Raw genomic sequence first — 25,887 nt, 5'->3', positions numbered from 1 at the left:
AACATCCCATGTGAACATAGCTTCTTCATAGTTGTCCTCGTTGAAACCAGTTGGAAGAGTGGATTGTTGAGGACAATCAATAGCTCCAGAATGTACCATAACCACTTTTGCACAAACCAAGCTTTCATAACAGCACTACATTCGATAATCAGGGCCGTGAAGTTTATCATCACTAGAATTGCAAGGGGGAGCCATCTGGCAAGGATAGGAAGAGAAAATAAAGCAAAGAAGAGAAATAGAGAGAGAGTACAACCAAAGCACAGCCCAAGACGCTAAAATGCAAATGTTACAGGTTAAAAATACAAACAAAAAGCATTAAATGCTGTCGCCAGCATTAAAATAATGCAAAAAAACAATAAAAGCAAGCAGGAACAGCATTAAGTGCAATCAATGCAACCTCAAAGGTGATCCAAGCAGCAAAATGTAGAGATTGGAGGGCTGAAAAATCCCAAAAAGTGGTTGCCCGGCTGTAGCAAACACAGATGATCAATAATCAATAAGAGATAGCAACGCAAATGTAGATTGTGGAATCTAATACCATGTCCGAAATGGATGCAGCAATGGAAGCATGGAAGAATGCTGAAATAAGCTGTTGAACACGAGACAAAAGAGAGAGAAAAGAGAAAACACAAGAACACTGCAAAGGAGAACTCCGAGATGTGCTCGGGAAATGGAATCCATATACCAAACATGAGATAGTCACATACAATAGTAAGTCACTGGTTGTGTGGGCACCACCACAGGCTGCCTCTCTCCAATAGTGCCTTGGACTAGAATTTGCAAGTGGTGAATGACAGACTTTGGAGGAGGGAACCCGAATATAAAGGCCAAAAATATGCCAATCATGCGATCAGGTTGGCCAATATTTAATGCTGGTCCGCGAGCAATAAATGCCAAAATCATCACCATAATGACAAATAAAAACTACCTAAATAACACTAAAACACCCAACCCATTGAAACGCATGCCCAAACTCCCTCATTAACCCAGGGGGCCGGGGGGTGTGTGAAGAGGGTGGGTGGTGATGATGACCAAAAACACGTAGGAACCTACCTACCATTAAATGCACAAGGTGTGCTCTATATCAGTGAAGCTCTAAAAGGAGTCTAGAAAAGCATTGGTCTAGAAAATCCATCACCCTAGTTAGTGGTCTAGATACCTCTATGGACAGCAAGTGGAAGCACCCTATGATCTCATGGTACATTAATGATTAGGCACCTGCATATGTGGTGCTCCTCAGCCTCTCCATCAAGCTAGCAAACCTAGCTACTAGTCTCTATCCAATGTTGTGTGAAAAGGTGCAAAGTTGGCCAATACCAAGCCATGATTCATGAGAGGTGTGTGTGTCAATGTACATCAAGAAAACCCTAACACCATCAAGAAATAGATGAAGCAGATACTCTTGGAAGAAACCTATATGTACCTGATGTCCATATCGCTGAGGGCACCAAACTCTTGCAAAAGCAGTGGAGAAGAATGAGCCATGAGGAAGAGAATGATGATGAAGAAGAGGGTGACTACAAGAGGATAAATGCAATGCACACTAGCACAAACAACCATTGTTGAGCTGAAATATGCATTACATTCTAATTAGCCTCTTGAACAGCCCCAAAAGTGCTTATTGAATGTAAAAACCCTAAAACAAGGAATGGTTCAAAAGAGTTAAAACAAGTAGAGATTCTAGATTATTGAGAACACTAAACTTTTTATAAATAGGCATGCTGCCCTCCATTCAGTCTCAATCTCGTTTTTGCGGGTTTCAAGTGATCAAGCTTCACTATCCACACCCCGTTTGTGAAGGACATCTCAACCAAGGCTGCCCAAGATTGTCTCCATCCGTCCAGCACCTGTTTCCAGCCTCCATTGCACAGTTTACATCAATTTCTATTGTGTTCCGTGATTGGCCACGTCATCTATAGTTGGCAACCTGCTGAACTGCTGCGTTTATAAACTACTACTGGTGTACAGATTGCCACACCATCATACTTGCATTTTTGCTGCCGTCAACCTGCCCACGACATCAAACCTTCATTTTGCTGTCGTCAGCTCCACATCATCATCAGCATCTACGTTTGCTGGTTTTCTCTCTCCCCGGCGTATCCGACACTAATCTGGCATCTCTTTTGCTGCGTTTGCTGTTGTCCAACATCTTGGATGCTTCCTTGCTATGTTTTGGAATCCACTAGGAGTAGGACACACTCTCCGACTCATTACCTTTGCCTCGGTCCTCGAGACACAAGAGTTCAAGGATAAATATTCATTCCCTGCATGGTTTGTTTGCTACATGAGCATTGTATATTTAGTACTCAATTCACTTTTTTATTCAGTGTATTCATTGTCTCTATATCACCCTAACCCTAGCTGTGTTCTGTGTTGATTTTATGCTTTGTCGTTTGCTTTTATTTGTGTTTCTACGTTAGGGTATTTATTTACATGGTATCAAAATCGAGTACTCTCAAAGAAATGTTGGCCTTGATCTAAAAGCTCCTCCTAGAAGCCTGAACCATAGAAGGAAAGATGACTTCAAAAACATCTTCACCACATCATGATGCTCCCAAGCTTAGCACATTGAGATTTGAGCTAGAGTGGGTCTCGCAACGTACTCAGCAAAGATCTGACATAGCTGGAGAGTCATCAGACTACCATGGAGTCCCTTGACCTTCTGAGATTACACAAGCTAAGTACGATTTTATCTTGATGCATCGAACTCAACAACAAATTGAAGGTAAATCTGAGTTTCCCCTTTAGATTCGGTGCACCACTCTAATGATTTTGCAGGAAGAACAAAAGCTCCACAAAGGACTGGTCATCTTGACGTGGAAACTGGCATGGAGTCCTCTTTTCCATAAGGCATGCATGCAAGCATCCTAATGCTACCATGCAAACCCTTATCCTTGCTGGAAACACATTTGAGCACAGAAAATCAGCAATCCACACAAAACAAGGATCTCACCCATTCTATTGTCCACTAACCAAATTTGCATTAGCAACCTTCCTTAAACAAAGGCACATATGCAAGCATCCCAATGCTACTATACAAATCCTCATCCTTGCAAGAAACACACTGAGAAAAGAAAATCAACAATCCGCTACATATCAAGTTTAAATCAGAGGCTCAAGGCTCCAATCACCTCACCAAATGACACATGCATTAAGCACAAATGAGAGAAAATTTTGCAGTTCAGCCCTCAAACAGTGACGAGCTTCCATTACTTGCCCAAAAACATGTCAAAAATCAAGCTTGTTGCTATATCTCTCAAACAGTAACTCTAATGGCACTATTGATGGCGCCAACAGCGTCAAAAGAGGAATAAAACCCCAACATAGCTAACAAGCCCTCCTCTTCTGCTACCGCCTTTCACTAAAGGAGAGAAGAAAATTGTTTCCCATGTCAAGCCCATGATTGCAGCCAATTTCAGGGCTCTAGAATCATCTTGAAGACAAGTTGTCCTACTGCCATGCTACTACAATAGCTCTCCCTCTACCCAATGTTGAGATCTCCACCCTCAAATCATCCATTACTTGCCCAAAAACATGTCAAAAATAAGGCTTGTTGCTACATCTCTCGAACAATAACTCTAATGGCAATACTGATGGCGCCAACAACTTCAAAAGAGGAATAAAACCCCAATGCAGTTTACAAGCCCTCCTCTTCTACTACCACCTTTCACTGAAGGAGAGAAGAAAATTGTTGCCCATGTCAAGCGCACGATTGCAACGGATCTAAGAGCTCCAAAATCACCTTGGAGACAAGTTGCCCTACTGCCATGCTACTACAATAGCTCTCCCTCTACCTAGTGTTGAGATCTCCACCCTCAAATCTACCCCAAACAACTTTTCACGACCTTGCATGATACCGAAACTTAGGCAACTACCAAGTGTCAAATTTGCAAATGCAAACTCAGCCTCTAGATTTAATTTCTAGGCAAAAATTTTAGCAATCTAGTCAGCTACAGTCTCGGCATGTGCCTTAGTGGGACATGCATTACTACTTATTTTAGGCATTTTTTATTTGTCATTATGATGGTGATTTGGGCATCTATTGCCGACCGACCTAATCACATTATTGGCATATTTCTTGCCTATTTTTGGCTCCCTCCTCCACAATCTAGTCATTCATCACTTGCACATTCCAGTGCACGCCCCTGTTGGAGAGAGGGAGCTAGTGCCAGTGCCCATGCAGCCAGTGACTCGCTGTTGTGTGCAACTATCTCGTGTTTGGTATATGGATTCCATTTCTTGAGCATATCTCTAAGTTCTCCTTTGCAGTGTTCTTGTGTTGTAACTTTTCTCTCTCTTTTCTTGTGCTCATCAGTTTTATTTCAGCATTCTATACTTCCATTATCGCATCCACTTCTAACCCAAAAAAAAAAAATTTTGACAATACATGTCCTTGCCCAATTGTTGACTATGTCCAATCTCAATTTTAGACTCCTAACTTCTTTCCAACTAAAAGAGTTGAAGCTTTCTACAAACCTTAGTTTAAGACAATAAATCATTTAAATCACTAGCCCCCATGACATCAAAGTCATTTCCAAAGGGATATTCAATGTCCTTGTTGTCTTCGGTTCAATAGCACCTATCCACACAACTTCTACCGATATTCCCCGCTACCCAAGCTAGAATTATCTATCACCATGAAGCCTTCAACTTCATCTCATATGTGCATCTCACATGTGTACAACTTAAGTGTCCGAAGAGCATTAAGGTAAAAGAAATTCACATCCTCATAACACCTCCCAAGTGATGGTATTCCTCACATATGAGATCAAAATCTCATCTAGAAAACATCAAATGATGTGACAAGAGTGTCATACTCATATCCTCCGATTGGAGGATCTTCCCAAAGGGTGCTAACTCATCATAAATCTCCTCCATCTTATTGATGTGGTCCTTTGTAGTGGGGGAATCAAAGACAAATAGTTGTCTCAACCTCATCTCAAGGGTCAAGCAAGGGCAAAGGACTTGACCTGAGAGAGAAACAAACACAAACTTCACAGGAGTGCGGATGCACCGTACATGAATAATAAACTGCCATAGTTCAAGGAGGAGGAATAGGCACAAGCATTTAACATGTCCCAAAGGGCTGCTCATGGGAAGAGTAACAAATTCCCAAAGGTCAAAGGTATGAAGAATGTCATTGACTTTGCACGTTAAAAGGGGGTAGTTGATCCCAGCCAACTTTTGGTCTTGGATGTAGTGAAACTTTTCTCAAGTACAACGCCCATCTAGGGTACATTATCTATCCAATAGACAACCCTTGAATTCAAGCTTTACCTTAAGATGGTCATTCCGTAGTACTTAAAATTATTGAATTGCAGTCATCCTCAGCAGTTGTTCTGTCCAAGGGACGAGAATGCACTTCCATTCTTGCAGTATTTAGGGTTGTATGTCATTACTAGTGTACATCAATGGCGATGGGTACATCTGAGTCACACCTCATCATTTGCAAAGTAGAAGCAGTGCCACAAGATAATAAATTTAGAAATTCTATGTTCATCACAGATAATGATACGAGGAGTTCAGTCTTTAGTTCATTACTTTGGTGGATTTACTGTCAATTAATTGAAATTACAAGGATTATCGATCTCTTGGATACAACATAGATGGCATACATTATACGTGATCTGGGCCTTCTTGACAGCTTATCAATCTCCAACTACAATGTCCAACAAGGAACTCATGGGCTGGCCTTCACAATAAGTTTTAGAAAAGTTCCCAGTATAATTCCCACATTGTCAATTACAACAGCATCGTGCACTTCTACGAGGGAAGGATCGCACACCTAGCTAGGTGCCGTTGGGAGCAGGGGGCTCCAAGCCACATGCTGTCCCCAACCACACCTAGCTAGGTATGTGGTGTATCCCAAGCCAAACCTTATGATGTTGAACACTAGGGGTTTGCAGTCCCTGCCCCCAATCGCACCTAGCTCCATATGCAGTGCCTCCCTCCCCAGCAAAAGCTCATGATGATGAATACTACAGGGAGCACACCTGGAAGATGAAGAGCCATCGCCAGCAGAGCTGGCCAATTCAGGTAAGCCATTTTGTGCAGCTATGCACAGTCCGGCCAAGCCTCTCTTCTTGTGCTGTCTCCTGGTGCTTCGAGCGAGCAACTGCCGCGCTCTTGAGGTGGAGAAGGCTGGCGACCGAGAGCTGCGAAGGATGCAAATGACAGACTTGTAGGCAGTAATGTCGACGCAGATGGGACCAGACCGGAGTAATGACATTGTTCAGAGAGAGGTAGCTCCCCCTCACTCTCTGCGTCTCGCGCAAATCGGCTAGGATTGAGACAGAGAGAGACTAGGCCTGCGTGGTTAGCCTTTAGCGGAAGGAGTCCTGAGATTAGAGAATCGTTAAAAGTTTTTCTGCCCTTTTTGGGTAGAATTGTTAAAAGATGAGTAGAGTTATTTGCATTGTGTAAATAATAATAATAATAATAATAATAATAATAACAAAGATGAGTAGAGTTATTTACATTGTGTAAATAAGCTTTGTAAGAAGCTCACTAAGCGTTACTTGCGTGCTTCACGCATGTGAAATGTTATGTTGTTTCTTCGCTATCACGAAGTGGCGTTGTGAGGAAGAAGCACTTCCCTCACTTCTTCCTTAGATATTATATTTCACTTCTTTTTTCTCTCCCTTTTTTCTTCCTCTCTTTCTTCTTCTTCTTCTTCTTCTCTCTCTCTCTCTCTCTCTCTCTCTCTCTCTCTCTCTCTCTCTCTCTCTCTCTCTCTCTCTCACATTTTTTTCCTTATCTCTCATCTTTTTCTTTTATTTTCTCTATCCTCCTATCTCTCTCCTTTTTTCTTTTCTTTTTTGTCTCCTCTTTCCCCTCTCTCTCATCTTTTTTTCTTCTCCTCTCTCTTCTTCTCTTTTCTTTTCTTCTCTCCTCTGTTACCTCTCTCTCTCCCCCCCTTTTTTTCCTCTTCTCTCCCTTCCTCCCTCTCTCCCCTCTCTTTTTCTTTCCTTCTTTCCTCTTCCCCCCTTTCTCTTCTATTCTCTCTCCTCTATCTTTCCCAAACACACACTCTCTCCCCCTTTTCTTTTCTCTCTCCTCTTTCCCCCCTCTCTCTCTCATTTTTTCCATCTTTTCTTTTCTCTCATCTTTTTTATCTCTCTTTGAATTTTTTTCTCTCAAACTCTTAATTTCTTAAATTTTCCCCCTAAAATTTTCATCTCTCTCTCTCTCTCTCTCTCTCTCTCTCTCTCTCTCTCTCTCTCTCTCTCTCTCTCTCTCTCTCTCTCTCTCTCTCTCTCTCTCTCTCTCTCTCTTTGTGGATTGGAATTTTTGGAATTTTGATTGGTGCAAGATTAATTTTTTTGGCATAATTTAAACTTAGGGTTGAGAATGGAGGTGGACCTAGAACTTCGATAGGGGACAATTTAGACATTTTGGAAGAGTGGAGTCTACTATCCATGAGTGGGGGACTTAAGACATGGAGTTAAGACATTAGGTGCATTGTTAGTTGTAGGGGAAGGGAATTAGTGCCTTTTAAATCCCAAGGGTTACAGCTTAGGATTTGGGGATCATGAAGGTTAGGCCTTAGGACTATGGTTGATAGGGAAATGGCCACATTAAGCCTGGTTACACACCAAGCCGTGCCCGCCCTAGCCCCTTCAAAATGGGCCAATTAAAAAAGAGGGTTTGCTATTTTGGGCAGCTTGTGTCTACACACAGGCCATGGACAATTGAGGGCATATGGGGGGGCATTCAATGCTTCCCCTGCCTTGTTTTGGGCATGAACAGGGAAGGAGAGCTCCCTCGCCCTAATCTACCACCATATCTTCCTCCAATGGCCTTTCACCTATGGGGCCCTTCCTTCCCGTTGTGTGTTCATCCCTCCTCCTCCTGTTGCACATGAGCAAGGATGCATCTAGAGCTACCATTTGTGGCTACATGCTACACCTATCATTTGTTGCAGATCCTTTTGCAAGCTATCAGGAAGGAGGCGCAATCTACTGCTCATTTTATTGTTCATTTTCCAAGAGGGAAGAAGAGGCACAACAGGATGAAGATTGATGTTCGTTTTGCGTGAGGCGCAATCTAATGCTCCTGATTTTCCTCGTTTTCCTCATTTTATTACAAAAGAATCGTTTTGTTGTAGGTGCAATCTGCTACTCCTCATTCACCTCGTTTTGCTCTTCCAGGAGGGAAAGGACCTTCTACCATTGTCTATTTGTAGGTTGTTTTGCTCTTCATTGTTGTAAACAATTATCCTTGGATTGATCACTTCTATGGGCAAATCATGCACACCAAATGCTTTGGTAATAAACTGATGCATTTCCTTGTGTTCGCTTCTTTATTGTACTCATGCATCCTTGTACATGTATTGCAGGCATTATGTTTGAGTTTACCAATCGCGAATGCAATTGATTGGCAATCGCTCATGTATCTAAATCTCTTTGTGTATCATCCTCTAATCCTATTGGTTTAGGGTATCATTCAACATTGTATATTATTCTTATGACTTCTGAATCATGCTGGTTTAGGGTGGTCATTTTGTATTATGTTTGATTTAAAATACGTTGAGTGAATCTTGTTAATCCATGCATGTGCAACATGAGATGTATCCACAACAAAGATGCACTTGTGTTGGATAGACCTTACATCCATAAATCAGATATGCAAAGAACAGAAACTAGAGATAACGATATTCAAATGTAGCTGCATTTAATGGGTTTATACATATAGTGCATTTGTAATGATTACCATATACAATTAGAGATGCATATGGGGAGCTGCATGTTGTGAAAGCCATTACTCGTCAAGATAGATGCATTCAAGGTAAGCATTGCTATCATGTTTTAGAATAATGATAATTGGTCAATAGCAAGCTCCACTTAGAAAGCTACAACAAACATCATAAGTCATAAAACCTAAACCAAATTCGACAAAATTATTAGGTCTATGTTCTTACTAGTATCCTTATGATTGTGATATATGAAATGCCTTATTTTGTGATGCATAACATGATGGATCTAGCTCGATATATTGTCATGTATGCAATTTGATTTGAGTACCATTTGTGATTGAAAGTTATGTGCATGGGTATCTAGAATGCATGTTAAATCACTAACGAATGTATAGGATTGACCCAAGAATAGACATCATTGCCCACACATAAGTATGTTCTTTAAGTATATTGTTAATTGGGAATTGGAAGTAAGTGTATTGTTAAACATTGCGTGCACATAAATATATTGTTAATTGGAAATTGGAAATAGCTATATTGTCAAGTATAATGTCAATACGATTATGTGTTATGGCCATATGTCTTTCACCTCTCGTTGATGTTGCCAAGTCCTCTCAATTATGTGTAATCAAAACTTTACACATTCAGTACTATCTACATAGATATAAGTATGTACTACCTATGTAGACGTAATTATGTAGATATATTACAATGATGTTTTATGGCTATATGTCTTTCACCTCTCATTGATATTGCTAAGTCCTCTCAATGATGTGTAATCAATAATTTATGCATTGAGTACTATCTACATAGATCTAAGTATGTACTACCTACATAGACATAATTATGTAGAAATGAGTATGTACATAAATGTTGAAATGATGGATTTGCTGAATATATTGTCATGTATGCAATTTGATTTGAGTACTATTTGTGATTAAAAGCTACGCGCGTGGGTATCTAGAATGCATGCTAAATCACATTAAGGAATGTATTGGTTTGACCCAAGAATAGATAGCATTGCACACACATAAGTATGTTCTTACATATATTGTTAATTGGAAATTGGAAGTAAGTGTATTGTTAAGCATTGCATGCACATAATTGTTAATTGGAAATTGGAAATAACTATATAGTCAAGTACACTTTTGATACGATGATGTTTTATGGCTATATATCTTTCCCCTCTCATTGATAATGGCAAGTTCTCTCAATGATGTGTAATCAAAACTTTATGCATTGAGTACTATCTACATAGATACAAGTATGTACTACCTATATAGACATAATTATGTAGAAATGAGTATGTACATAGACTATTGTACGTATGTGTCCCATTTTGACACATGCCAATGTAGCAAACAAAATCCAAATGAATACAAACCCATTTTAACACACAACAATTGTTTATCAAGTTCAAAGTTGAAGCATCATGGACTCTCAAGATAGTAGCTCCATGGAGGAATATCGATACTTTATGTCCTAGATGAGTCAGGATGTTGTGTATAGTAATGACTTGATGCATTTCAATGTGGCTCCTCGGACTCCCCATATCTCAAGCCAACACTTGGGTGGGGGTGTTCTAGTGAATGCATGTGTGAACCACCCTCTTTTGATGAGCCCTCATCCCCCTCAATTTACTCCATTTCATCATCCAAGACAACTTAGTGTAGAGGCACTTATGTGGCCAATACCACATAACCCTTAGCCTAGTCCTTTGCATATGCAACCTACATCCCCTCAACAAGAATTGCAAGCTACAACAGGTTGTGATTCGGCTCTTGATGATGTTGATGTGATGGAGACCCGTGTGTCATCAGTGCCATAGGTTGAAACTATGAACAAGCAATGCCCATGATAAATATCATCATAGTCTGATGTACCAAAGCCTCCTAAACCAAAGAGGGCAAGGAAAGGAAAGAATCATGAATCCCCATCCCAACCACAAGATCAAACAATAGCAACCAAAAAACAATTTTCCCAATGGAAGGATGCATGGATAGTGTAGATCATCCACATCCGAGGGTTGATGAGTGCAGAGTTTTCCAAACCACAAGCAAGGAGCGGATGTTTGGTCCAAGGTGGCCACACAACTAGCTTCATTGTTTCCGGAGTTCAACAAGGATGGAGAGCATGCAGGAAACATTAGGGATGTGTTTATGAGTCTTATTGAAAGGACAAGGCCCATAATACAATATCAGGCAATGATCACAAGATCACTTGCCAGTGCTACGATATTGTGGATGAATATATCTGGAATCATGCCAATATTGTTAGTTGATGCACATGCCTCAGCTATGAGTGGTGTGTCTTGTTCTGAAGACAACACTACAGCTATCTCCAATGATGCAAGTGCAAATGTTGCAAAAGATGTTACCTCAAATGAGCCCCCAAATTTTGGGCTTGATCAAACAAGCACTCAAGGAGTATGCCAAAAGAAGGAAAGAAGGATAGAGGACTCTCTTAATGATATGGCTAGCACTGCTCAACAAATGTTGGCCAACCAAAAAGAAACATCAGAGGAAAATAAAACATTTGAAGAACAGCTACTCACCATGATGGACACACTTGTCTCCTTTGTATCTCCGGTCTATTGGATGTGATCAATAGTTTGAAAAATGATTAATGAAAGATGAACTTCAATCATCTTGAGTCCTTGTTTGTTTTGTGTTTTTAAGTCTAAATTGCCAGGATTTTCATATAAGCATCTCATAAAATGTTATTGTATTTTTGATAGGTAAATGGATGACAAAAGTGCGATAAAAATTTGTGCTATTCATGTTGTGATCGTTGTTGTGCCATGTTTGAGTTACTATTAAGTGATCAAGATGATGAGCATGATGAGACCATGTATTTGCAATTTTTGATGAAGTGCATGGCCCAAGGTTAGGTTTCTCATCATGCTAGGATAGCTCATTGAAGAGATGGCCGATGAGCGGTACTTGAGTGGTACCAGAGATATGTGCATATGCTTTGGGAGAGATAGCAACGGTGTACTTGGATACACATATTCTAACGATGTAGAGAATGTTGACAATATAAAGTCAACTAGAAGATATGTTTGTATCTTGTATAGTAGTGCAATCTCATGGATGTCTTGTTTGTAGAAATGTGTGGCATTATCTACCACTGAAGCTAAGTATATTGCAGCCATAGAGGCATGCAAAGAAACTAGTATAGCTTAGTTGTCTAGTGAGAGACTCGGGGCTTAGTGAAGACATGCCGTTGTTGCACAATGATAGTCAAAGTGCCATCATGTTGGCAAAGAATCCTCTGTTTCGTGCAAAAACCAAGTACATAGAAGTGGGTATCAGTTCATATGCTAGGTGCTTGAGGATAAGTGAATTGGACTTATTAAAGCTCATATTGATAATAACCTTATAGACTTTCTCACACTAACAATTGGCCCTTCGAAAAGTTTGCACATTCTAGGGACTTAATAGACATTGGGTGAGAGTAACTTACACGTATTATATTCTCACACATTCTCTCATTCTTTGTCTCCCTTTAAAGCCACATTGGCCTCTAACTGGGAGATTGCTAGGGTAAAGGTCAATGTGGTCGATTGTCTAGTTTACTCACTAATGCTAACTATACTCTTTCTTTACATGTGTAGCTATAAATTGCTTTTTGATTACTAATTTTCTCATTTTTTTGACTTGGAAAAAGAGTTTCTAAACTTGGAAAAATGTTTTTTTAACTTGTGAGTTAAAATAGACTCCAACACTTTAAAAGAAGATGAAAGAAAAGAAAGCAAATGACAAATTGAATGAAGGTTCTTTTCAAATTGTCTTCATTTTCTTCTTCTTCTTCTTCTTCTTCTTCTTTCCTAGTGTATTCTTGTGCAATTCTCATCTTATTGGCTCCAAACTCAATGTGTGTAACTAGATCAGGTATAACTCTTTCTCTCTCTATGATTCATTACCTATGCCATGATGTGAAACTCTCTACAATTACCTAACACACCTAATATGTTTGTGCACTTGGATAATCTCAATAAATTGCAATAGATTTGACAAATACCTACTTGTTGTTAATATGTTTATCAATAGCAATAAGCTGGCTAGTGTCTTGGTCTCGTTGTGACCTTTGATCTTGATGTCCTTAGTAGAATGCTAGCCATGGTCTCCTTACCTCATCTTGATGAGAGAGAGAGAGAGAGAGAGAGAGAGAGAGAGAGAGAGAGAGAGAGAGAGAGAGAGAGAGAGAGAGAGTAATAAGCTCTAAGCTCTATCAAGCTGACTTTGTAGAGGAGTATGTCCACTTGTATCTACCTAGAGCTAGAGTAATCTTTGCTTTTAGCAAAGATTCAGCCATCACTTGCCCATCATTAGCCATGCAACTATCTATATATTTGGTGAATAGAAGCAAACCTTGTTGGAGAAACTATGGAAAAGAATCTAGTATCCACAAGAAACTCCAAGACCAACAATCCAACATTAAGGGGAATATGGACCCAAAACAACGGGCCCCATAAGAAATTGATTAGGAATCCTTAATCTTGGACTAATCCATCTTCTATGGTCACCATTGCATTCCTTTTTGTCCCCTAGCCCCCCTAAATTCCTAGGCTCCACCCTACTTTTTGTGTTGGACCCTACCTAGAAAGGAGGGAGGTTTCCCTTTTGTAACTAGCCTTTTTCATCTTCCAAGTTTGGACCATTGCTCTTCCAAAAGTGCCACATCAGCAACTTAGATTTATTTTGGCCCCAAAAGATGACTTTTTTAAAATTGTCACAAAAACATATTGTATGTAGATGTGTAGTATAATATGATACTAAAGAGAGAAACCATTATCCTAAGAGGGGTTCAAACCATTTAGCCAACTGTCGAATCACCCTAATTAAAGATGTTTAGGTACATTCCTTATTGTGTTACATCAACACAAAGAGAGGCTCCTACAAATGTAGAGTCACAACATCCTAGCCATTAATAACAAGTTTTGTATACCTACTAGTAAATCACATGCCTCTCACTCTTGCTCAATTACTTGTCAATAAGGGCTCATAGTACAAAAAGCATTGATCATTAGAGCCACTAGGATGTCGAGTCTTGGTAGGTCACCTTGTCATCCCACCCAACAAATCACCATTCTATCTCTCTCTCTCTGTGTGTGTCTAAAAAAGTAAATTAGATGTATGATTGCTTATAGAGCTCCCTACCTATCCTATCTCTATTCTACATTCTCTCCCCAAATGCATGCTAGAAGAATGATGTATCAAGATCAACATGGTTCTAGTCTCAAGATACTATAGCATAAGACCTTGAGACCTACTTCACATATGCCAATGGGCCTTAGGATAATATGTGTTTCACATCCATGCAACCTTTGCAAAGAGGCTTGCATTTGTGAAATATTTTCCTTAAAATGTAAATAAAGAGTAAAAGAAATCTAGCAAGTTCTAAGTTCCATAAATGCATTTGATTTTTCTTAAACCTGTATATGTGGTGAAATTTTGATAGTTTTCAATATTCTATCAAATGCATTGAGTATTTTCATACAAAATGCTAACATTATACAAAAGAATATTTTCATTCTATCCATATTTAGACTCAAATAGATGATTAGATTATAATAGTAAAATTTTTTGCCTATATACATTTTCAAGTCATTGGCTAGTATAAAAGCAAACTTAACTTGGCCAATCTCTCTCTATTGATTTTACCTACAGTCCTTGCCACACACAAGTAATTACAAGCTTCACCTTTTACAACTCCCCATTAAACTTCTTTTTTGAATCCTTGAAACCTTGACAAATTTTGCACTTCCTAGATTTCTTGCAAAGTTAGAATTCTAAGGATAGTGAGAGTTGAGCCTATACTTCCCTTGGATTGTAAATTTCCCAAGTAGGTTGATGTATGGGCATTCAAAATCCCCATGTTGGTCATATAGTTCCTCCAAGCTATAGCTACAATGCATCCTTCCCAAACAAGATGCATGAGGACCTATAGCTCTCCACATAGACATGCACTCCCCCATGCTACATGCTTCTCCATTGCTTTTTCTTTGAGTAGCGCCCTAATGATTACTCTTTAAGCAAACACAAAATTCAAGGGATCCTAAGAGTCTATAGATTCTCAAAAATATGAGCTTTATCCTTGTTGTGCTCATCATTTTAAGCAGATTTCTTACTATAATTTTGAGATTGCATGGTTACCTAAGGTGACACCATCATCATGATTCATAATATTGCATGCAACTAGTTTCCATGTGAATAGAAGGGCTTTGACATTAGGTTTCCTTCAAAATTTTGTAGTCCTAACTTAAGGGCATCATTAACATCAATCTAATCCTTCATTCTAGTAAAACCATTTCTTAAGATGGTGCTCTTTGACCCAATGATTTGGCAAGTGGAGGATTTTGGAAGTGATTTTGCTTCCAAGTCCAAAAATCATTCTCAAAAATCTTCACTTCTAATTTACCCCTTTCTTGATCCACCCTAGTTAGCACTTTCCTCTGTGAAGACACAAGGCATGAGATCAAGCCTCGTGTCTTGACTTTAAAGATTGCCCCTGATAAGAATAGGTCTTGTTTATTCAATCCCCACAAAGCATAAAATTTCAAGTTTTTCCATAAGCATCTATACCTAGGGGAGTTCCTTAATCCAAAGGCTTTTGAGAAGCTTTGCTCTCAATGCATCTGCCTCCAATTCAATATCAAGGAGTTGAAGACCCTCTTCTTTCATGGTTCTTTTAAGGGAATTCATGTTGATTGGTGTTAAATATCTATCTTTTCCATATTTTTCCCATAAAAGGCTCCCTATTCAATAGACCCAAATTTTGGTATAGCTATTTTTCTAGCCTATAAGAGGAAAGTAAAATCTAAAAATAGGAAAAACAAAGTGGTTTAAGATTTCAAGTTTGTCATGGAGTGGCCATGAAGTGGATCTCCAATGGTCTACCTTCCACCTAGGCTTCTCCAAGTACTAATTAATCCTTGATGATTCACTCACCCCCTATTTCAATAGGGAATCCCAAATACTTAAAATATTCCCTCTACCTATTACCTTGTCTTCCCAAAGAGTGTATTTTCTGTGACATTTACAATGATAATTTTTTAGAATTTAATTTTTAACCCTACGTCCTTTTCATATAGTCTAAGAACATGCATGGCCGGATTGAGATTTTCACTGCTTGCCTTAAGCAATGCTAGGAGATCATATGCAAAGCCTTGCTCCATGATCTACCTTCCATTGTACTTGATTCCTTCCATAATGAACCACCCTTTGTCATCCTTTTGAGATAGCAAATAAGTGGATGTGTTTGTTTCTTGCGATATCACCATATGGGTAGGTAGGTTCAACAAAATGGGATGCCATTAGTTAAGGGATCTAATGGCAATTGAGAGGAGGAACACCTCCTACAAGCTGATGCCCAAGATGGGCATGGCACTCCTTTTGCAAGAACCCATTGGGATAAGACATTTTATCGGGTGAGGATTAGGAAGTCCTAAACTGCTTAGGCCCCTCTATGTGGTGCTTGGTACTTAAAGCCCATCAGCATACTGGTCTTCTTGAAGTTATCAATCGAAGGGAGTGGAAATAGGCAAATATGTCCGATGAACAAAAAGTTTTTCCACATCAAGTTGGAGGAAAAATATTACTTTGTTTAGAGGTATGGACCCATTTAGCCCCACAATTAACAGATTTAGCTTCCTTTGAAGAATCCATATTAGCAATGATGATGGATACACATCTATAATATGGGATCCAACCTATATGCCAACACTTCGAAAAATATCTTATAAGTCATAGCCAACAATGAAATAGATTTCTTGTGATTTAGAAGGGTGCATTGGGACTATTTTGAAATTAGGGTAATGATGGTCTAGGTCCATGAGTTGGGAAATTTCCCTTTGCACCAATATTTGTTGATCAGTTTTGTGATGTTGCTTCCAAATTTGGGCCAATAATGCAATCCCATCTCAATTTTAATACCATCAAAGCTAGATGACTTCCTTTTACCTGGATTGTGTTATCTTTTTCTAATTCTTTTGTGTCAAAATTTTTGGACAAAATATGAGTGTCTAGACCAAATATACATCTTGTGATTGAGTCCAATAGCTTATTTGGTGCTTGTGGGTCACATTTCTTACATTAAAATTATTTGCAAACCTCGAAAATAACTTCATGATCAATTATCCCTATGACCCTATTTCTTGCCATAGTAACACTATTCTCTCCCTTAGACTTTTCTTCTTCAAGCTCTTGTAGAAATTTGGAAAAATATAATGTAGATTCTTAATCAATATTTTATTAAATAGCAAACCAAAAACTTCTCTATTTTCGTTACTAATGTTGTTTTCTTTACCATTTGGGCTTTTTGCAATATCTCCACGTCACGTATTTCCAATCTCTTGCCTCTTAATTTTTCTAATAGCTCCTTCAAGATCCCTTCCACCTAAGACAACTCTTCACACCCTCTGTTGCTTAGTCTTTAGAAACTCTCCTGAGGATCATTCCACTTGTCTATCACTACCATTTCTAGGGCTTGATTGCCCCTTGGTGTGTTGAGAAATCAAGCTCTACATGGGCTAGTATCCACAATGCACCTTGGTGGTGGCAAGATGTTACTCACTGGTATGTTAGGTGACCAACATGAGGATACACCAATGATTCTACAACTGGACTACACCCACATTGTCCACCCTTGGTTATGGCATATTTATTGTGTCATCTCTTCTTTCCTTAGCACATTCACACTTAGTAGCAAGATGTTACTCACTGGTATGTTAGGTGACCAACATGAGGATACACTAGTGATTCTATAGCTGGACTACACCCACATTGTCCACCCTTGGTTATAGCATATTTATTGTGTCATCTCTTCTTTCCTTAGCACATTCACACTTAGAGACCACATATATATATGTTGTGGTACTTTCATATTAGTTTTTATTATATTGTAGACGTAGTTCTTTGCATGAAAGAAGAAGAATAATAATAATATTTTAGCCCTATCTCTCTATATGCTCAAATCTTCATTGCTTTTGTGTGCGTGCCCTTGGGTTCTTCACCTTTTGTCCTCTCGTTTATTTTCATGGTATCAGAGCCGTCCCATGGCTGCGCGGAGCTTGATTAAAGGTTGAGGTAAAGGCGTTAGAGTATGAAAGCAAGCAACCAAGCAATGGGTAAGAAGCTCTTCCACCTTGCTTGATTTGCCTTGCATTGTACTTGCAAGAAGCTCTTGAGGTTGGTAGGGTGTTTTTTGGTATTTGAGGTCATTTCAATCTTCATTCTAGACCTGCAAGTGGTCCCCATAGTAGTCTTTGGATATCTTGTAGTTTCGACTGCATCGGCTATTTATAGATACACAGGTTACAGATTTTGAATTAAAGGCTATGTGTTTAGTTTTGGTGCATCACCTGACATCAGCTTGCTTGCAGATTGCAGTTTTTTGCAAGGTTAATTGTTTTGTCAAAATGTTTGACAACTTCAACTAGATTGTTAGTGAGAAGCTTGATAATAAAAATTATCATGCATGAAAGCTCAAGTTGACAAATTTCTTGAAGGAAAAAGATAATTGAAATTACGTTGAAGGAGACATAGCAATAGCACTTAAAGTTCCTGCCTGAAATGCTACTGCAAAATAGATAAAGGCTAGGAAATATTGGGAGAAAACACAGAGTAAAGTCATGTATTGATTGTTGGTGTCATAGATTGCATGATGGGCTATTTTTGGGAATATGATACTGCTGCATGGAAGAATCTGGCAAGGTTGTTTGAGGTCAACAAAAAGTCCAGAAAATTGCAGCTCAAGGCAGAGTTGAAGTAAGTGAAAAGAGGGAACTTGTTCATTAATGATTATGCCTTGAAGATCAAGAGTATTCTAGAATCTTTTGGATTTATTGGAGTGGTAGTTGTTGATGATGATGTTGTGCATGTGTGCTTAGATGGACTTGGCATTGAATGCAAGAGCTTTAAGTTATCTATGAATATGAGGGATGATATCATTGATTTTGCAAACTTGATTTCTATGTTGATACTTGAGGAGAAGAACCTTGGCTTGGATTCCAATTCTAAACAAGTGTTTCAATCTACTAGCAAAGATAGAGGCCATGTGGCTAAGGCCAAGGTGGTGGTCATGGTCAAGGTTATAATACACAACAAAATATAGGAGGACAGTCGTGAGGAAGGGGGAGTCAAAGAGAGCAAGTTGCAAATTCTAATAAATTTTGGTGATAGTAGAGAGTGTTGGCATTATGGTAAGAAAAGCCACATTTCTAAAAATTACTTTAAAAAGAAGGTTGAAATTAGAAATGGAAAAAAGTAGCAAGACAATTATGCATCTAGTAGTAGAAACAATGATAACAGAAGTGAATAGTTGTTTGTTATGCAACACTTTATGAATACTATGACTACTGATGATTTATCAAAGAATGATATATAGTATGTAGACTCAAATGCCTCTAACCATATGATTTCTCATAGAGAGTAGTTTAGAGAGAGGTGTAGTTCGGAGTCTCCAAGCTTTGTGGAGGCAGGGGATAATATAGCTCACCCAATTACTCATAGTGGAAATGTTTTTTTGAGTATACGGAATGGTAGAACTAAGTACTTGATTGATGTCTTGCATGTTCAAAATATTACAAAAAACTTGGTTTTTGTTGGTTAGATGGAAGAACATGGATTGTACATTTGGCTCATATCTTATGGTTGTTATGTAGAAGATCTCAAAAATTATTGCAGGTTGGTTGCAAAAGGAAAACATACTGGCAAATTGTTTACTCTTGATGTAAGTCTGCTTGAAATGGTTACTGCCATGCTTGCATAAGATTCAAGTGTTGTGGCTAATATTAAAATTTGGTATAAGAGAATTGGTCATGTGAATATGCAGCGGAAAGACATGGAGTCAAAATAGGTTATGGATGGTTTGCCCAAGTTTAAAGTAGATGGGATGCATAAGTATGTGAAGCATGTCAATTTGAAAAGCAAGCAAGGTACATGTTTCCACATGAAAAGCATGTATGCAAGAAGACGCTTGATTTGATATATTATGATATGTGGGGTCCTACAAATATTGCAACCTTGAGAGGTTGTAGGTGTTATGTTTCCTTCGTTGATGATCATACTTGCAAAGTATACGTTTACATTATATGTGAGAAAAGTGAGGTGTTCACTCACTTTAAAAGCTTTAAGGCATTGGTTGATGAGGGTTGCATATTAAATGTCTAAGGCCAGATGGAGGGGGAGAATATCTATCCAATTTGTTTTCTGATTTTTTGCAAAAAAATAGTATACAAAGGTAGTATACATGTAGGTATAATTTGTAGCAAAATGGAGTTGATGAGTGGAGAAATAGGCATATTTCTGAGGTGGCTCATGCATTAATGTTAGAAAAAAAATTGCCTCATTACTATTGGGTTGAAGGAGTTGTTATTGTCATATATATTATGAATAAGACACCCATTGTTGTTGTACATGGTATTACACCCAAAGAGAAGTTTATATGCAAAAAGCCAAATCCATCCCATCTGAAAGTATTTGGATGTATTAGATGTGTGCATATTCTTGATGAGTTGCACAGTAAATTGGATCCCAAAGTAGAAAAATGTATATTTGTGGGATATTCTCTTGAGTAGAAGGGATATAGATGTTATAACCCTATTATACATGACCTAAGAGTTAGCAGGGATGTTGTTTTTGATGAAATGAGTAGTTGGTATAATAATGTGCAAAACATAATTGGAGTTGATGAGCATGAGAGGATGGCTATGTAGAAAACATGTCAATACTTGTAGACATTGAGTGGACCACAAGAGTCTCCTAGTCATGGTTCTATTGATAGACCTTGGGGTTGTAGATTGAGGTCACAGGTTGATATAAGGTCCGAGATACACGCTCGACATTCTTATATACTTAAAATATATATGGTGAATATTATGCTGGCGCAGAGAGAGAATAGACGAGAGAAAAGAAAGATGTAGAGAGGGAGAGAGAGAGAGATAGAGAAATTGACAACACTAGGGACTAGAAGATGGGCCAATCCCCCCCTTGTGGAGTTATATTATTGACAAAGAGCAAGCTCCTCCATTACACATAAACCAGTTCTTACTTGTAGATCTTGGAAACAAGATCACGGTTCCTTGCACGGTATACAACCGGCTAACACTTGCATAACTTGGAAGTTGGCACCTTTTGATCCTTCTTGAGTCTCCTTCTCTCCTACACATATTGTGTAGGGCTCTCCTCTTGGCGCTTGATTTTAGTAGAGCTTCCTCAGCACTTGCACCTTCTCTTCTCCTCTTGGATGCATGCAAAGTGATGCTTCCTTCACCTCTCTCACACCCAAGGAGAGCCTCCTCTTTTATAGGCTTTCAAGAGATTCTTTTCTTGGAGAGAGACTTGAGTTGATCTTCATACAAGATGTGGCTGTTCCAAGACCTACTCTGTAGCACCAATTTCGAGTTATCTCTCTACGTGTTTCTCGAATAAAAAAAGTCCAACACGAAAGTTGTAGATCTCGTTGTTTCCAATAACCCGCACGGCCTGTTTTAGAGATCGTCCTTCTATTGCGAGATATTTTAAAAATGGATTCACCATGTCTTTTTTAAAAAGAAAAGCTTCTCAATTGTACTCTTAATTGGTGGTCCATGCAAACACCTTAGGGAGAGTTCATTAAATTGCCTTGGGCCTCAACCTTAAGATTGACTTCCACAAAAAAGCTTGTGTCATTTTAGATCTTAGAAAGAGAAAACGACTTCTCTCCTCACTTCTAGAGGATCATGTCTCTTGTCTTTCTTAGTGAGAGAATTACCTCTCTTGTCTTTCTTAATGAAAGAAAAGATCTTAAACCTTGACTTGTAAGGGAGAGGATGACCCCAAATGAATGCAATGCTCATTACACATAAGTAAAAGTTTCCAAGCGTCCCCGGATGCACACATAAAGACATATACACAATGCTAATGCACTTCCTCTTCTTAGAACTTAATCCATCTTCATTTACGTGTAACTCCTTGGTTCTTGTGTACACTCTTACACTTGGAAGACACTTCTTTCTCCCTTCATAACTTGTACTGCATGTACCAGATATCCTTGTCACAGTGCTCTGATCACTGCCAAACAAGTTGTAGCATCAAATGTTAGTGTAACACTGTCATAAACTGCCTGTAGACTGTTATGATAGTCCCAAAATAGTGTTAAATCAGTCCAAATGCTATGCCAACACATCAACCGTCAAAACCAAGCATCAAAGCATGTTCATATGCCCGAAATGAAGCCTTTTCAAGTGCCAATGGAGAGGGAGAGCTGCTGTTGTAACTGTCAATGCTGAAGACACATATGGGAGGGCTGTGTGATTGCAACTGTAAATGTTGGTCTTGGGGCTGCAAAAAATGGTGGCCAAGCTTCGGAGGGGTTCGGTTAAAGCCAAGGAAGGCCTCAAACAAGCTCCAGCAAAACAAGGGGAGAGCAGCCCACATATGAAATGAGAGTTGGGAGTGTAATGGCTGCCCCGTTTCAAGAGGGCTAAAAACTGAGGTAAACCCTATAAAGAGTGAAGCAATACCTCTGTGTGAATGCCTTGAGGGTGCCTAAAGGGGCAGGGAAGGTGCTCGAGAAGCTGGGGAGTGATGGGAGCTCGAAGGAGTCGGATATGGCTGCCGAGAAGGAGACCCAATGCAAGTGGGGGGTCGATGGGAAGCTGAGAATGCCACGAACCAAGCTCAAGAGTCAAGAAGCTGAGCTCTAATACCAGTTGAAAGGTGATAAGGATCGAGGCTTGCACTCGAGAGCTATGGTGGGAGAGCAAGAGCAAGAAAGAGAGAGGCAAGAAATGGAAACTCCAACAGTCACAATGTGTGACCGTGCCTTCCTTTATTCATACTGTCACTAAAAGAATAAAGAATAAAGTGACAATGATGGGCGCCTGCCACCTGCAGTGTGCAATGGCGGTGACTGTCAGTGTTGTAATACACGGGTGGCTAGGCGAAGGCATCTTTATCCCCAATAGATTTTTGGGCAAAAAAAACTATTATATTTTAGATATTATCCTAAAAAGATAGAACTGAAAGTCATTTAAAAGAAGACAAGTGATGTTTTAGTTAGTTTTGGAGATTTTATAAAAAGAAAAATAAAGAGAAGTGACTGGCGAAATCGCGCGCGCCGCGATCGCAATCTATAGGCAGTAGACAGCACTTAGAACAAGGAGAGGAAGAAGGAGTGATTCGAAAGCTTTCCAAGCAAGTGACTTGAAGTTTTACCCCCCTTTTGGAGCCAATGCAACCATCAGATTTATGATCTGAGAATTGGATCACTGAGTCTTCTAAGAGCCCCTCCACTCTTGTTCTCAGTCTTATCCCCTCCTCTCTAATTCATTATAAATATGAGGCATGGGGAGACAAAAGGGAGCATAAGGAGACCCCGAAAGGCTGCAAGAGAGAGGGAGTATACCCCTCCAAGAGATTGTGAGAGAGAGCTTGAGAGAGAGAGAGAGAGAGAGAGAGAGAGAGAGAGAGAGAGAGAGAGAGAGAGAGAGAGAGAAGAGTTACCCCGAGAGGCTACACAATTTCCCTCTATCTCGATTCTCGATTTTAACCATTTTCTCTTACGCTCTCCCATCTCGAATCTATTCCACCTTCTTAATCTCTTGAGTCTACTTGTGGACGATGGCCTCCAAGCGAAGAATGTCACATGTGGATGACAATCCTACAACTAGCAACAACAAAGTTTTGGGCGAAGGCATCACTGTCAATACAATTGCGGTACCAGTCATAAGTAATGTATTTTCAAATGGATAGATGCTTGTTTTAATGCTCGCAAGAGATACATTAGGCTCCACCTTGTGGTGCTAGAATATGTCATTGAAAAGGATAAATCGCATCTCAAATATTCAAAGATGAAGTTTGTGAAGTGCTTGTATCAAAGGGAGTTAAATTGCACCTAGTTGCTATGTGATGAATCCATGCATAGCATAAGCATAGTTTGTGAAGTGCTTGTATCAAAGGGAGTTAAATTGCACCTAGTTGCTATGTGATGAATCCATGCACCTAGTTGCTATGTGATGAATCCATGCATAACATAAGCAACATATGGGACACTAAAGTATTGAGAATCGATGAGTCTTTGATTAGTCTTTATCGAGGATAATATTGTTTAAGGTTCGCAAATGCATATAGATGGTACATACATGGGAGAGATTATGTAAACTTTACATGGATGGCATGTGACTCCTTGCCTTAGGAGAAAGGAAGATAAAGCCAATATAAAATGTTGCATAGTAGGAAAATGCTAAAAGATAATTGTCACTTAGAGAAGAGGCATAAATGCTCTTGCTAGATTGATTAATTTGCATTGGAATGGTAGGACTTACATCATGTATAGTATTGGAACCTTTAGCATATGCCTTAGGCTAAAGGAGGGAATATAAATTAAATTCTACTCTTTGGCCCCAAGGGGGAGAGTGAATATGCGATGGAATTATTGTCACGTCTATTATTTTATTGTTTGGAAAAAATACAATTAGCTTTGTTGGTTGATTGAAAAACACCCTAAATGTTTTTCTTTCAATCAAGGGATTGTTGCATTGCGATTTGGATAAATATTCCAAGGCTTGTGTTGATGGCAAATGCATGGCAAGGGTCTGTAATGACAAGTTGCCATGAAAATAAAGGAATGTTTTTCTAGAAGATGATATTAGGACTGATTGCTTTGATATTGCTTGAATTTTAATTGGATTAATTAAGGAAGGATATTTTGCACGCATGGATCATTTGCAAGATCACACCGCGGATTATCCCGAGAGGGCACTGCTTGATTCACAGGCCGATGGTCGAGTGGTAAAAAGGCCAACCATGAAAATGGCATCTCACTCCTAGACCACTTGTGGGTCAGGTGGAGCTCTGGATACTCCTTGCCTGTCCAGAATGGAGTTGGAGATCCCTATGAGCCCAATGTTTGGGACGTTGGAAGATCCAATTCTAGATAAAGGATGGAAAATTTAGTGCCATGTGATTTGGACCGGGTACTTCTGTTAGACAGAAGGGATACATAATTCTCCTGTATGGGCAGGAGACAAATATTAACTTAAAGATAAGTTAAGGAACTTGTTTGATAAAAGGATTGCTTGTTTTGTTTTTGTGTATGTGTTTAAATTACGTGAACGAACTCTATGCCCTAAAAGGCTTAATTGATGAAGCTGATTTTAAATGTGGCACATAAATGTGGTAGGACCTAATTAGAAAACTAAAGCTATCAAGGGAAGTAGGTGGACGGAATCCCCCGACAGGTCCATCCTACGGCTGGGTGGTCCTAGAGAATTGGGAGGCTTCTCACAAGGATTTATCGTCGAATGACTTTAGGTATTGTTAAGTTAGAACCCGATTCATGCTGTTTTAGGGGACCGAAATGGGACTATGCCCTACAGGCAGAGAGGTTAAGTGATGCATCCCTCTCGTTTCCCATTCTCTTTGAACCAAGTGCAACATGGGTCTGCTTCAGCTTGGGTATCTCTGCGTAAAGTAGGATGCCCAGGATTCGACGCTAGAATGTTGTTAGGAGACCTTGGCCACTAGGAGCCCAAATTTCAGGTCGTTCCTAGTGGGTTTGGCCGTGAACGTTTTGTTGCGAGGCGGATTCGGTAAACCCTAGGCGATAAAACTCGAAACATTCCATGGGAGTGCCGGGAAATGACACTTAGATTCATTTCTCGATAGATCGCTAAAAGCGTGCCTAGACAGCCGATGGGCAGGCATGTTACAGTAGTGACTGCATCAAAGGGTTGGATCATGCATCAAATGGATGCAAAGAATGCCTTCTTGTAAGGGGGGTTGCAAGAATAAGTTTATGTGGAGCAACCACTTGGTCATGTAGATGAGTGTCATCTAGATTATGTATGCAATCTTTTAAAGGCTTTGTAGGGACTAAAGCAAGCACCTAGGGCATGTCATGATAGGATTTCAAAATACATTGTCAGCATTGGATTTTGCAAAGCACAAGTCGATTGCTCCCTCTATGTATGTGAGAGTGATGCATGTAATGTGGTCATTATTATATATGTGGATGATTCGATCATTGTGGATGATAGTGAGATAGAGATTGAAAATGTGAAGGGTCTCCTCAAGCCTAAATTTGAGATGAGGGATTTGGGAGAGCTGTGCTATTTTCTTGGCATAGAGATAATCAGGACTTGAGAGGGTATATGGTTGTCACAAAGACTGTATGTATTAGATATATTGAAAAAAGTATAGTATGAC

General features: G+C 39.4%; 1 protein-coding gene across 1 annotated transcript in view; it reads right to left on the bottom strand.

The window, feature by feature from the left end:
- Window positions 1-6,358, bottom strand: part of LOC148022571 (protein ORANGE, chloroplastic-like) — a 40,861-nt gene extending 34,503 nt beyond the window's left edge. The window contains exon 1 of the mRNA XM_087695518.1: window positions 5,994-6,358. Coding sequence (XP_087551644.1) covers window positions 5,994-6,229 — 236 coding nt within the window. The 5' untranslated portion in view covers window positions 6,230-6,358. The remainder of the gene's footprint in view (window positions 1-5,993) is intronic.
- Window positions 6,359-25,887: the final 19,529 nt, after the last annotated feature.

This window comes from Lygodium microphyllum, chromosome 16 (genome assembly GCF_053477565.2).
Source record: "Lygodium microphyllum isolate KBCC chromosome 16, Lygodium_microphyllum_v1.1.10, whole genome shotgun sequence".
In the NCBI taxonomy this organism is placed as follows: domain Eukaryota; kingdom Viridiplantae; phylum Streptophyta; class Polypodiopsida; order Schizaeales; family Lygodiaceae; genus Lygodium; species Lygodium microphyllum.
Note: the sequence above shows the minus strand (reverse complement) of the source record. Positions and strands in the feature narration are given on the sequence as shown.